General features: G+C 27.5%; 1 protein-coding gene across 1 annotated transcript; it reads left to right on the top strand.

Annotated features, from left to right (window-relative positions):
* Nucleotides 1-7,955: 7,955 nt before the first annotated feature.
* On the top strand, nucleotides 7,956-13,259 carry LOC114176227 (serine/threonine-protein phosphatase 7). Its single transcript, XM_028061188.1, has 5 exons — nucleotides 7,956-8,553; nucleotides 9,421-9,915; nucleotides 11,986-12,132; nucleotides 12,666-12,773; nucleotides 12,936-13,259. The coding sequence occupies exons 1-5, from the start codon at nucleotides 7,990-7,992 to the stop codon at nucleotides 13,011-13,013; spliced, it is 1,392 nt and encodes a 463-aa protein (XP_027916989.1). The 5' UTR covers nucleotides 7,956-7,989; the 3' UTR covers nucleotides 13,014-13,259.
* The last annotated feature ends 2,371 nt before the right edge of the window (nucleotides 13,260-15,630 follow it).

Below are 15,630 nucleotides of genomic sequence, written 5' to 3'. Positions count from 1 at the left end.
TTTTTTTTTATGATTTTTATTTTACTTTTTTGAATTTTTTTTTGAATTTTTTTAATTTTTTACAAGTGTCACTTCATAGTTGCTCCATGTGTCAAAATGACTCAATTTGGTCCCTATATTTGTTTTTAGTTTCAATTTAGTCCTAATTTTTGTAAAAATGAAGCAATATTGTCCTTCCTTAAATTGACACCTAATTTAATTTTTTTATAAATCTTATGATGATATTCTTAGTAAAATTGACATTTTTATTAAATATTTGTGGAAATATTTTTAAACAAGTTTTTTTTTTTAGTTTTGTTATTAAACAAAGTTAAACCCCAAACTTAATTTCAAAAATTAATAATTTTGTCATCATATATAAAGGCATTAAGTGTATCATATTATACAAATTTAGTGAAGATTAAAAATTAAATAACTTGTCAAACATAACTTTAGAAACTAAATTTCAAGTTCAAAACAAAACCAAAGTCTAATGTTTTGTATATAATTTAAAGTTAATTTAAAATAATTATAGAAATATTTAATAAAAATGTTAATTTTAGTAAGAATATTACCATAAGATTTATAAAAAAGTAAGTTGAGTGTCAATTTAAGGAGGGACAATATTACTTCATTTTTACAAAAATTGTGACTGAATTGAAACTAAAATTAAATATAGGAACTAAATTGAGTCATTTTAACACGTAGAACAATTGTGAAGTGACACGTGTAAAAATTAAAAAAATTCAAAAAAACCATAAATTGACAAGTGGCGTTGACTTCAACATCGTCTAAATTGAATCATTTTGAAGAAAACGATGACCAAATTGAAGACCAAACTGATATTAATTGACAAATAGAAGGACCAAAAGAGTATTTTAGCCTAAAAACAACAACCAAAAGAGTAATTTAATAAAAAAAATAATTTAAAATTTATAAATTTATAAAGTTACACGTTAAGTTCACTAGAAATACTCAATCATATATCCACCGTCCTAAAAATATTCTAAAAGATTCATAACGGATTTTGCTTATCCATATATAAATCAAACATATTTTTCAAAATAAATGTTTAGACTTAGCCATGATTTTTGTCTTTGAATCTCCCTTTTATATCTGAAATCAAATTATGAATTCTTACACGACATAGTTGAACAATTATGATTAGAACGCTAACAAATCTGTTGTTGACGTCAATCATCTTGATTGCCTTAAGGAGTAGGTAAAGAAAAAACATCTTTTTAATTACATTTACACAAAAAAGTGGGATAAAAAACACATAAAAAGATAAAAGAGGAGTATAACGCGAGATATGAGAAATAATAACATATTTTATATGTGTTCATGTGTGAAAATATGATTTGAACGAGCTTGATGATAAAATTTTTGTATTTTTTTTTAGAGTTTTAGAGGTGAAATCGAAAGAATTTAAGATAAAAGGAAGTGAATTTTAGAATAAAATTTTGAAAATTTATGAAAATGTAATAATAATTTAAAATATATTACTCTTCAATACTTTACATTAGAAAAAAATAATATATATTACTTTTCAATACTTTACATTATACAACTGCTGTTTCATATTAATAAAAATAAATAAATATGTTATTATATGTTATATATATATAGATAACAAAAAATATATATATATATATATATATATATATTTAGCTTTTTAATAATTTAGTGTATAACATGTATTTTAAATATATATTTTTTATAAACAAAAAATTACTTAATAAAAAAAAATTATTTTGCACTCATATATAAATATTATGGACAAAAGCGTCAAAGGTCACATGATTATGTATTTTTCTTCTCATCTCTTCAAAGTGAGAATCTTACGTCTTTTTCAAAATTATCTTCCAAAATTAATTCAAATCCTTTGAAATAAACACTAAGATTACTCTCAAATCTATCCTTGCAAAGAGTACATCTCTCTTAAAGCAAATTCTAAGATGGATTACATTGACTTTTCGACTAATTGTTACCCAACAATTTTTCATTTTTTATGATTTTCTAAAATTATCTTCTAAATTTATATTTAATGATGCAAATATTTTATTAACTTTTAATAAATTAACTGGTGTTTTTCAATTAAACATATTAAAATAATTATTATTTTTTTAATTTTGCATGTTAAATTATTTTGATTGGATCGTATAATCTTTTAGAAAAATCAATCAAATAAATAATCTTTTAAACTATTTTTTATTTTGTAAAAAACAAAAGTGATCTAACTCATAAAGTTAACTAGAAAAAATAAAGGTAGATGAACTAAAAATACCAATTCATCCCTGTTAAATTATCAATTCATCCGATCAAATCATGACAGTTGCTGAGACTTTATCATTCTACTTTAGGTTTCAATTATAATTAATGATGTTCAAAACTATTAATTAATCTCTCAATTAAAAATATTACTAATGAAATAACTATTATAAATTAATCAAGGTCACAATAGGATTGGTAGAACAAGCTATACACATGGTAATAAGGGTAAGTATATATGTTTTATATAAGTTTCAGCAATTAACTTGGCTAATATTATAAGAAATCTTCAATGAGACGAATTTTAACATAATTTTTCTCTAGCAAAGAGGATATATGATAGATCTTTAGCATTTAGCAAGAAGGGTATGATAGAAGACTATCTCCTAAATTTCAAGTGGTACGAATTCGAGAATAAATTCTGTTTAAGGAAGGTATGATAGAGGATTATCTCTTAAACATGTATAAGAAAATTTTGAGGAAGAACATTTGCAATTCAAAGGATCTATGACAAGGTCGAAGATCAAAACACGTTTCCTTGAAGCTTATAATGTTCTACGAAGGAGGAAACTTAAACAACATGAAGATCATGAGCACATTTAAAAAAGTTGTTAGAAATATGAATGTATGTTTTTATGTTTTTGGATTTTGGGTTTTCTTTTAGAAATTAGTTTATGTTTTTGGGCTTTTTGCTTTTTTTTTTAGAGTTTATAGGTTTTCTTCAACTTATGTGGCTATATATAGAGGTATAAAAAACTAATGTAGGCACTTTTAGTCATATATTGTATTTCATTTCACTAAAGAGAATATTATATTTGTTTTTTACTTAGGCTTCAGGTTCTTATAAAATATTAACATGTGGCGAATATTCACTTGACTTATTAATCTGCTAGATTGTGTCGTCCTTCATTTTTGTTTTATTTCGCATTCTTCTCTTATTTATTTTTATTTTGCCTATGGAAAATTCAAATTCAGAAATAACCGTACTCTTTCCAGGACAGGATCGTATCAAATATTATTGTCATTCGAAAATATCAAACATGTGTTTAAGTATCTTAAATAATTTTCCAACCAAATTCGGGCTCAATTTTGTTCCAAGAGAAAAAAAAATATAAAGTATATCATTCCATTGGTCCTTCATTTTCATAAAGAAATCTCAAGTGATTATTTTTTTTGTCTCAACTAGGTTTCTATTTTGGAAAATTTGTTGCAATTAGGTCCTTTTTTGTTAGTAATACATTAACAATGTTAATCGTGTGTCATGTGTCATCATATGTTTTTTTTTATATATATATATTTTAAATGATCACGTGCCAAACTGACATTATGTCACGTGACAAAGAGAGCGACAATGCCTAGGGATGTCACAACAATCCGTACCCGCAGGTATCTGCGGATAAAACATGCATTGGGTAGGAAATGAATATTGTAAATGGATACCCACGGGTAACGGGTACGAGTATTTTTAATACCCGTATGTTAACGGGACGGGTACGAGTATTATAGTATCCGTACTCGCTATACTATAATTTAAATAAGAAAATAAAAGATAAACATGATTAAAATATTAACATATTGATTTTGAATGGGTTATTTTTTGTATCAATTAGTTTTTTTAAAAAATAATTTCTTTGTAAACTTTCATTCAACCATATTTAAATGGGTTATTTGGACTTTATTTAAAATTTATGAATGTTATGTATTGCATTTTATTTGAATTTATGATTAAAATATATTGTTAAATATTTATTTTTATTTGTTTGTAAATACCCGCGGGTACCCGTGGATATCCGTAGATATTAAAAAATTATGCAGGTACCCGCATAACGGATACCCAACGGATATAGATACGGGTACGAGACAAATATTTATTGTATTTTATTTATGAATGTTATGTATTGTATTTTATTTGAATTTACGATTAAAATATATTGTTAAATATTTATTTTTATTTGTTTGTAAATACCCGCGGGTACCCGTGGATATATGTGGTATTAAAAAATTATGCGGGTATCCGCATAACGAATACTCGACGGATATGAGTACGGATACGAGACAAATATTTATCCAACGAGTAGAGTACGAAGAGCTACTACCTCTATCCTACTGGTCCCGTTGACATCCCTAGCAGTGTCACGTGTCACGTGTCACTATTGAATATAAAATTTCTCAATTTAATATATGTATTTGTTATTTTCTCTCTATTTAATCATTACTATTATTTAAGTTTACTGAATTATTTCCTTTTTCTTTAATTTCTAATCCTAAAAATTTGTAATTTATTTTCCCCTTTATTACATAATTATATAACAAGTCTACGTGGATATAAATACTTATATTTCTATCCATTTACTACAATTTGGTACACCTTGTTAACATATATCAGTACGTCATTTTATTCAATTTCAATGGATGTCCCTGGGTTATAAGATTATAAGTATGCACCGAAGAAGAAATATTGATTCTTTTTGAAGAATTATTTGAAAATATTGAGTATCATTTTTTTCATCTCTCAATAACATCATGTTTAAATTTAAAAGTTTTCCCTTTTGTATCTTCATTAAAAGTCTTATGTGCGAAAGCCATAACATCCTTCTCAACTTAACTACTTTACCTTTGATTGCTTGCTTACTTGTATCATACAATAAACTTTTGAATTATAGGGTAAAGTTTGCTTCATCAACATTTTAATTAAGTTATTATCCTCTTTGTGAACACGAATGCTTTGTTGTTGTTGTTTTCCGATGTTAAATTAATGATTGATGAACTATAATAATTACATATTGCAATACCTCATGATCAAATTAGTATTATTTTATTTAACATTGAAATTGTTGTACATGAAATTTTCTCTTAAACATATTTTCATGTAACATATCGGATAATATCAAGTTTGATAAGTGATTTAACTTTAATGGGGATAGACAAATTATTACTAATAAGATAATTTTAAATTGATGATTAAAATCTATGTTGAAATTCAAATCAATTATAAATATATATACAATTTTAGTTTTTTTTTTCAAGATTTTTCACTAGAGGTGAATGATTTTGTAATAAATTATAATAATAATAATAATAATTATTATTATTATTATTATTATTATTATTTAATCACACACAAAAATACAAACAAATATAAAAAAATAAAATAAAAATAAGAAGAAATAGTTTTTTTAAATGAACACCCTTTATATACCTTGTGAATTTGCATTCGACAATAAAAAATTGTTCTTAAGTGTATCAATGGTGTCAAAATTTTCTTCACAACATTACATCATTACAATTGGAGCCAATGAATTTTTTTAATATATTTTTTCCTCGTCTTTAATTCACAAAAATGTAAATTAAAAATAATTATTTTTTCCTTTTACCAATTCAAATATTTTTGCTTATTATGGACAAATTTTTGCAAAATGATTATACGAATGAAAAAGAAAAAAAAATTGATTAGCTTATGTATATAGCTTGTAGAAGTTATTTAATTTATAATTTATTTAATTTTTATTTTTAATTTATATAAAAATAGTTTTTGTTCATGAAAAAATAGTTTTTTATATACTTTTTTCTATCCTAAACTGTATAAAAAAGATAGTCTCAAGATATCATTTGTATGATTGAGTCATTTATCTAGTCTTTTCTAATTTATTTGTGTAAATAATGACGGGTCTTGACCAATAATTTTAAAAGAGTCAAAGTAATGCACTCAAAATTTATATTTTCAATTATTATCACGAATACAATAAGAATAATACATAATTTAGTATAATCATAACTATAAAAGAAATCACACATATAATGAATTTTGTTTTTTCATATTCTTAAACTCATTAATAACTAAATCAAAACCAAAATTTCAACTATTTTTTTAACGTAAATAATCATATCGTGGGCGAGAAATTCACCTCCAATTTTATTTCGCAATCTTGTTTTGATAATCTTCATCGTAAAAATTGATCTTTTTATTGTAGTTGTAGAAACACGAAGAATTAAAATAAGATAAATCAAACAATCAATAAAGTAAAATGTCCTTGACTTTCTTAATTTTGTCAAAGGTTGACATAATTCAAGTATGGTTGATAAATTCTTTAAATCTGGATAGTCTAGCCTAGAAAGAAACATTTTAAACCAATTAGATTGAAATTTTCTTGAATGTTTCTCCTCAGGAAAATGATAGTTTTGAAGTTGTATTAAAGTTCTTCTAGTTTTATCTCTTTGACTTATTGGATAATCTCATAATTGAGGATGTTTTTCTGAATCACCTTACAAAGAATTAATATGAAAGTCCTCACCTATAATTCTTTTAACCTTAGTATCTCTCTAATTTAACAATTGGATCACTAATATTATGTTTGAAAATATGTGAAAAAGTTGAATTTATTTTATTTTCATCTCGAATAACTTTTTTTTATCACTTTTTAAAAAATAATGTATTATTTTATTATTCATCAATATACCTATTTTTTTTTTCAAACAAGGTTTAAGACAAAAATATTTTGTTATAATCTAATAAAAAATTTAGAGACATAATTACTAAAAACAATTCATAATAATCAAGCTATGGTTAAAAATTGTTTTTTAAAAAAAACACACAATACACAATTTTTCCTTTTATATATAAAAAATTCATGAGATAAAAAAATCTAACAATTAAATTAATATTTCACAATTAAATACATAAAAGACAATTACCCTTTTATTTTTAAAGAAAATTTTTTTTATTATTTATTAACATTAAATTAAATATTGTACTTTATAAAAAAATTAAATAAAAGATACATAATTTAATTCACCAATTTCCAATACATTATAATATTATATATATATATATATATATAATTTAAAAAATGTCAAACATAAAATTTAAAATTTTTCAAACAAATTTGGAAGGGCATTGCCCACCATGTCCTTCTATCCCCGGCCACTACGTGTAAATATATGTCGGAAAACCTAGTTTTTGAAATTACAAAGATCTGACTTTAAGATCTATCTCATGAAAAAAACTTTAGGTTTTGCAAGCAGTGCATATAAATGAACTTGGTGTAATAGCATTTTTTATTTATTTACATTTTACTAAACTTTATATTTTTTAAAAAAGACTCAATATTTTAAAGTTGTTTAGAGATGATATATTGACATATACCGTTACTCACCTTTTTACAAGTTTATTGTTAAATTTTAAGAGTAAAATAAAAGAAAATTAACATTAATGTTGATTTAATAACAAAGAGAAAGTTGAGCCTTTTTTAAAAAAATATAAAGACTACATTATATTAAATATAAATAGAAAAATATATTAAATTGAATCATCAGTATACATACAAAGACTAACCATGCTATTTAACCAAATGAATTATTACAAAGTTTAATAAACTTATTTTCTAACACTCTAAATACCCTCTCCAATAATAATTGACAAAGAATGTTATATTACCTTTCATTTTCTTCTTTCTTCCGAGAGAAAGTAACTCTTCAAACATCATTCTCATAAGCTTACAGATAAAAAAAAATATTATATGCTTTATACTTATTTTTATATTTATAACTAAAGAATGAAACAAGTTAGATTAATAAGTAGATTATATAATAAGTAATAGATAACATAAATTAAAATGGAATGTGTTGGGTGAAATGATAGATTTTAAAAAATCTATAAAATAATTTTTTTACTACAAAAATAAGGTGCATATATAAGCCAAACCATGGTTTAAAATCTCTCTGCAACTCCGTTCATCTACCATGACCCTGCAAGCTGATTCAGCAGCAGCACCACCACCACCTGATTCCGCAACCACAAACAGCGTCGTCCTCAACTTAGAGGAAACCCCTCAACCGCAGCCACAGCCATCGTCTCCGCCTCGTCCACAACCGTCCCGTCCCACGCCTCCGCCAGAACTGCGCCTACCAATATGGTGGCCGGAAGACGGAAATCTCAGCATGGATTGGGTAGAGAACCTGATGTTGTGCTTCGATTGGTGTTCTCGGAATCTCCCTCCGTCGGAGCTACCTTCGGTCCTCCCCGTCAAAGTCTTCGACTCGCTCATCCTCATCGCTTCCAAGATGCTTCACAAGGAACCCAATTGCGTCACCATAGACCCCTTTCGCCCTAGTCCCGACAATAACTCTCCATCTGCCGCCTCCGTCGTTGTCGTCGGTGACGTTCACGGACAACTCCATGATCTTCTCTTCCTTCTCCGAGATGCCGGCTTCCCCTCCCGAGATCGAATCTTTGTCTTCAACGGGGATTACGTGGATCGAGGAGCATGGGGCCTCGAAACCTTCTTGCTGTTGTTGGCTTGGAAGGTAAATCTGTTTGGCAAAAGAGAGCTTTTGTTCTCACCTGATTTATGTAGTTTAAAACCATTTCGTGCATGGTGGAGTTTATGCTGCTAATGTACCGTATCAATTCAGATTTTCAAGTGACTGTAGTTAGTTTTCCAGTTTGTAGATATAGATGATGTTTGTTAATACTTTAAGAGATTAGTCTTTGACTCTTGGACTGAGAATACTTTCACCAAAAATATTTTGATACTCCTGTCCTGATCTTATTTTGCTGAAGTAGAAGATTTTTTTTTTTTTTAATTAAATTTGATTTAGATGCACCAATAGTGTTAAGGTTTTCTTCGCCATCATTCAATTACGCATAGGTATGTGAAGTAAGTTTGTTGACTATGTAAAGATCTTTCCGCTAACAATGCATGGAAATCTCACTCGTTATTCTCCATGAATGAATGGGTTGGGAGTTTTCCAACTTTTAAATAATATTCTCGAATTTGAAGTTTCACTTTTGGATTTTGTGCTTTCTGTTTTTACCGCTTTCCTTGAACAGTCTGGCATGATTCAGTTCAAAAGCTTTTTGTGTATTTGCATTTTGTGGTATCAACATAACAGTTCAAATGATTAATGTGCAGAGTTTAAGTTGATGTAAATTATGCCCTACACTTTGTTTTACGGTTTAGACAGATAGATGGTAATATGCATTGTTTTGATGGTCTTTATTGTTTACTGTTTGTTGAACTGATATAGCTGACTTCATTAATGGGATAAGTTGCTTGCTGTTGAAAGATTTAACTAAATGAAATATGGTCTATTCTGTTATGATCATTGAGGAATGGGGTAATTCCTCTCTCTACTTTTGTGATATTTATGGCACTATAACTCGTCTGTCAGGTATTAATGCCACATAACATATTTCTGCTACGAGGGAATCATGAATCAAAATACTGTACCTCAGTTTATGGTTTTGAGAAAGAAGTAATGGTAAAGTATGGTGATAAAGGTAAGCACGTGTACCGGAAATGTTTGGGGTGCTTTGAAGGTCTTCCTTTGGCTTCTATTATAGCAGGGTGTGTATACACGGCTCATGGAGGACTTTTCCGCAGTGTAACTGTGACGCCGTCAAAGAGGTTTAAAGGAAAGAAGAACCGTAAGATTAATGTCAATCATGATAGCAAAATTCTATCTCTTGGTTCCTTGGAAGAATTGTCTAAGGCTCGACGATCAGTTCTTGATCCTCCTTGGGAAGGTCAAAATTTGATTCCTGGCGATGTTTTGTGGTCTGATCCATCAAAAACCCCGGGTCTTGCTCCAAATAAAGAAAGAGGCATAGGCTTGTTGTGGGGTCCTGATTGTACTGAAGAATTTTTGAAGAAGTACCAACTAAAGGTAACAAAATAAGTTACTCTTATGTTATGGTGATGTGTTTGATTGTCTTTGTGGATTATATCAAATCATTATGTTAATTCCTTAAGAAGTTATTTGTAGTAAATTTTATCAGATCATATTTTCTGAGTAAATAATTGTTTGTTGGACATTGATATTTTGAGCGCACATCATCATTTACCAACTTCAGAGTTTTGGTTGATTTATAACATGATTGTATTGTTTATCTAGGGAAAAAGGAAATAAAACTCAATTCGTTAGACATTGATAGCTATTGTTTTAGTAAACTTTCTGACAAGTGGGGAGATAAAAAGAGCAAAACCCAAAATGTAAAAGCAAGTTGTTAGATCAGGATTTGGGACCTTGGTTGGCTGGTCCATTTGCTTTTATTTGCTGTACTAGCCAAATATGGTACTATTACTGATTGTACCATAGGGTATTTGATGCAGTCCAGGGATTCAATTAGGTTTAGATTACATGGAAAGTTAGAAATTATGAAAATAGGTTAGGTAGGTAGAAGGGTTAACAATTAAAATTGTGTTCCGACTCAAAATTGCATGAGCTTATGCATTTAGCTGTTCAATTGCAATCAAACTTGTTTCTGAGCTCAGGTAAATTCGAGTACGCGAGGGTGGAAAATTTTAGTCCAAAACAATGCAATGCAGGGTCATTTTGAGTCATTCTTTTATAGAACAGAGTTTTTGGGATTTTCTTATCTTCCTTGTCTTTACATCTGTTGCTTACTGGTACCTGTTCTGCTCATTGTTGCTGCTTGCTGCTTGGGCTTCCTCTTATGACTGCTGCTTGCTCTGTGAACAAAGAGTTCAAAGTTGACTGATTCACTAAGCAACATGAGAGCCGTGACACTAAATCGCATTGGACTATTTATTTTACATTAGGATTTTCTTATTTTTGGACCTCGCACATTACAGGGGACTAATGATAGTTTTGGCCCAATGGTTTCAACAATAGACCTTATACAAATTTTTACTCTTAGAATAAAACTTACACTGGCGTCCTACAAACTTGTAACATAAATCAAATTAATTAAAAAAATTAAAATCCAAAATATTTTGGAAACTGAAATATAATATTTTAATTAAGATATTTTAAATTTTGTATTTTAACTTAATAGCAAAAAGCTAGCAACCTTCCTCTCTAGTGTGTTGTCTGATATTAATTTTCATCTAAAATGTGATGTGTTGTGCATGTATGATACAAACAATTGTGATGAAATTTCTGTATTGTATAGTTTCTATTATACATCAGTTTTTAATAAGTAAATTCTTATGAGTTTACAGGTTAATTTTACCGGTCTGAGTTTATGGAGACTCTACTAGTTTATGTAAACTCATGTTTGACAACCTTGGGTGGGATGTAGGGTTTGTGTAACAGGACTTCACCTCTTTGGTGACAATTCAGATTTGATCAGAATGAATTATAATTCTAATTTGTGCACAAAAGGAAAAATATACTCCTAGGGAAAAGAACAACAAGAGATAGTTTTCCAATACATTAGTTCTCTCGACTGCTGTTTTCATTCTGTTGAAGTTACATAAAAGATATTTACAATAACTTCTGCACAAACTGTTTTTCAATAACTTCTACACGAGTTATTGTTCTGATTTGTTTTGCGGACTTTCATAGCTAGTCCATTCGGCAAACTCATTTTGACATCTATCAACAATGACCCAGTGGTAGCTCTTTTCTATTTGAAACGGTTTCACACATCTATCATTATTCGGTTTGCACTTTAATCCCAGCTTATAGGTAGTCCTTTCTGTAGTCTAACTCATTGAAAAAAATGTTGTTGAGACTTCAGCACAAGAGAACATATTTGCTTCAAATTCAAGCTTTATTCAGTATCTAGCTAAATTATGATTTAGGCTGCTTGTTTATGTGAGCAATCAGGTGTACATGTTACTCTGATCCTTAATGTTGAATAAACTACAAAATAGCTAAATGCTCTCAGTGCTTCGCCTACTGTTTTGTCGTGGTTCTGTAATGTTTTTTGTTTTATTGTTTATAATTATTGCTGATGTATGGATGGTCACTCATATTTTTAATTTTCAGTTGATCATCAGATCACATGAAGGCCCTGATGCTAGGGAGAAAAGGGATGGTCTAGATGGAATGGATGAAGGTTACACCATTGACCATACTGTAGATTCTGGAAAGCTGGTCACTGTGTTTAGTGCTCCAGATTACCCACAGTTTCAGGTTGGTTATTAATTATCTTGGCTCAGGATTACTCCAAAATGTTTTCCTTAAATAGCAGAGCATTTTACTGCAACCCTACACAGATTTTACTGATTTAAAATCTTGGTTTTGGGCATGGGAGGGTGTATGTGTGAAAGGATAGCATCATTCATGTATTAAGTGGATGAGCATATAAAATAACATACGTCACTGGTCAGTTGCTGTTCTGCTTTTTAAATGCTGACTTTATTTGTATGATATAGATAAGTAGGGAAAACAACTTGTCTAGGATTCAATTAATAGTGTGAGTGGGTCTTGACACAATGGTGAGTGTTCACTGCGTTGTGACTTCATTGCCCCCGGTTTTAGTTGTGGAAGCAATCTTTTCTATGTGATAAGGCTGCATTTAATTAAGGATCTCTATCTGCATGAGCTATGAATAATCTCTTGTACTTTCCTGTTTTAATTCTGTCAAGCAATAAGTTATAACTAAATCAACACATTTCTCTGTTAAATGTTGGAGTTTCTTATCGTGAGAATTATTTTTCCTTCAGGCAACAGAGCAGAGGTATAACAACAAAGGTTCCTATGTTGTCCTTGAACCCCCGAATTTTGACAATCCTATATTTCATGGATTTTCAGCAGTTACTCCCAGGCCGAAGGTAAAGAATTCTTAACTCCTCTCAATATCATTGAATATATGATCATCCTGATGGGTAATGATCTTAATTCTTGGATTAATGGGTTAAAATTGCATTATAACTCCAATTTGTATTATAAAATTTGTGCAAAGTTAATAATCGTATTCTTGATCTGTGGGACAGGTACATGCCTATTACGATTACGAAGAGGTGATAGACTCCGATGAAGAATTGGACTTAGCATCCATGGTAACTTCCTGAGGATTTTTTCTGCTGTGAATGTCAAAAAGTTTTCAATTTGTAAAATTTGTATGGTTATTTTTTGAGATTATCAGCCTCTATCATTAACTTATATAATTGTTAATTATATATCCGATTTATTATGTTTGTGAAATCAATTGCCCCCAACAGTAGTTACTGAACAGTTCAGTATGACAACTGTAAATTGTCAAAGAAACTCTGCAGGTTCTCAATCCAATGCATGTTTTCAGTTAGTTTTCTTCGGTATCAGTTCTTTCTTTCAGAAACTTACAAGAGTTTGTCTTCTTTGGTTGTTTATACCCATATTGTTTTACTAATAGTAGTTTAAGGCTGTGTTCGAGAGAAACTAGCTAAAAGTTGAAACCCTAAGTGAAAGCTGATAATTGAAAATTGTGAAACTAATTTATTATATCAGTAGTGTTTGGTAAAATTGTTTATTAAAGTAATTGATGAATTTTATTTGCGAAGAAATGGTTATTGATTAAATCCAATTAAATATACTTTCTCTGTCCTAAAATCATTGCAATTTTAGCTTTTAAGAATTTCAAATGTGTCGCTGTTTCTAATTTTCAATAAAATAACAATTTTCTCCTAATTATTTTCTAATTTAAATTACATTAATGTTTGCTGTAACATATGAGTGCAATCTTTTTATTGAGAAGTGAAGTTATTTTTAAATTTGTTTAAAAAGGGGCATTTATTAATGTAAGAAAAACGTTAAAAATGTAATCATTTTGGTACTAGAACAGTAATAAATCTAGTTTTATTTAATAAAAATTAAATTGCTTACATTAGTTTATTTTTATAGTTTTGATAAAAGAAAATTATATGTATATAAGCGTATAATAATATAAATTTATAATAACATTTATGCTTTTTTTTCTCAAATTAGTTACACTAAAATTTATTCACCCGCAATAAAAATAAAAGCAAACAAAAGATTATAGATATAATGTATTGAATTTAAAATAATTTATAATATTCTATTTTAATTAATGATTAGGGAAAAATTTAAATAAATAAAATAAGTAATATTGTTCAATAAAATCTTAACATGAATTGAGATTACAAAATATTAAATTTATCGCAATTTTAAAAATCATGTGGAGTTGGCAAGTTCGATTTGGCCGGAAATCAATCTAACTTGAAAACCTGTCAACAACAAACGAAATTTAATTTACGTTTGAACAGTTAATTAAAAAATAGAAATTTTTATTACACTGTTTTTAAGATTAATTTTTAAGAAGATTTAAAAATTGGTATAAGTAATTTTATAATTATTTTTCTCATAAAATATATGATTTAGTCGTTTTTATCAATTTACTTTTTTACATCTTATGTTGTTATAATTTGATACGATATTAATTTAATAATTTTATTTTGTACGTAAATATGGTATTGCTAATAAATATTATTGTATTTTAACAAAGTTTAAAATATGTATTATGGTATATTTAACTTAGACTTTTTAAGTTTATTTTGAATGTAAAAGATCTATGTTATATTCAGTTTTTAAAGTTAAAATATTATATTTTTTTATTAATATTTTATACATTAGTTTATTATTATTATTATTATTATTATCATTATTTTAGTAATGTTAATTTGACTATGTTTGAATCAATAAGGTTTGAATTACATATTTTTAAATTATTTACTTTTGACACTATTACCCATCGAAAATATTATCTATAAGTTAATTAAGTTTTTAATGACTAGTTTAAAATTCATATAACGGTGTAAAATTCTTTAACACAGACAATAAAAAAAATACACTTTTTGATAATATATTTTTTAGTAATATGATTTTTAGAATATTTTTTTATCATGATAATATAAATTAAATTTTTTTAAAAAATATTTCGTTTCATTCAATCATTTTGTGGAAATTAGAAACAAATGTTAAAGGATCCTTGTGACGGAGATCTTTTCATCATTGAGTTGTTTAGTACAATAATTTATCGAAACAAAATCCTATGCTTAAAATATATATTTTATAATACATTTTTCTACTTTTAATGACTTATAATTTTATGTAATAAGATTCACTAAATTCAAATATATATATATATATATATATATATATATATAACTATTTAAATTTTAAAATTATTGTTTACTGAGTATTAATATTGATTGCAGTTTAGTTTCATTGATTATATGAAAGTAAAACCACTTAACTTTATTATGATAGTATTAAAACTAAATTCAGCTTTGATAACTATAGAAATAGGTTAATTTTTTTATTTGTTTTTCAGATGTCAATAAATGAGATATATAACCCATAAATATATTCAATAAATCACTTCACTAAACTATAATATTTGACAGAAATTTTTTTAAAATCACAACCTAGAAAACTTAGAATTCATTATTTAAAGTACATTATAATTGATAAAATATACTTCTTAATGCATATTTACATATTTAAAGTATATTATCATATATTTATGTACTTAGCATTTAAACGATTCCTTTAACTCTGGGGAAAGATTAGTTCGTTTTGGTAGCAAGGAGTTTTAATAAAGAAGCAAATTTAGCTGAGTATGGTGGTTAACATCAAATGGTTTGATTTTCAACAGCTAGGAAACCTTACCTAACAGATACTAACATACGG

Source organism: Vigna unguiculata, chromosome 3, assembly GCF_004118075.2.
Source record: "Vigna unguiculata cultivar IT97K-499-35 chromosome 3, ASM411807v1, whole genome shotgun sequence".
NCBI lineage: Eukaryota > Viridiplantae > Streptophyta > Magnoliopsida > Fabales > Fabaceae > Vigna > Vigna unguiculata.
The sequence above is the reverse complement of the archived record's forward strand: the minus strand, read 5'-3'. Positions and strand labels throughout refer to the sequence as shown.

Bases quoted from the DNA above. Each gene is read 5' to 3' on its own strand.
- LOC114176227 (XM_028061188.1), top strand. From the start codon at position 7,990: ATGACCCTGCAAGCTGATTCAGCAGCAGCACCACCACCACCTGATTCC. The intron at 8,554-9,420 runs GTAAATCTGTTT...CTCGTCTGTCAG, and splicing joins TGCTGTTGTTGGCTTGGAAG to GTATTAATGCCACATAACAT. The intron at 9,916-11,985 runs GTAACAAAATAA...TTTAATTTTCAG, and splicing joins TGAAGAAGTACCAACTAAAG to TTGATCATCAGATCACATGA.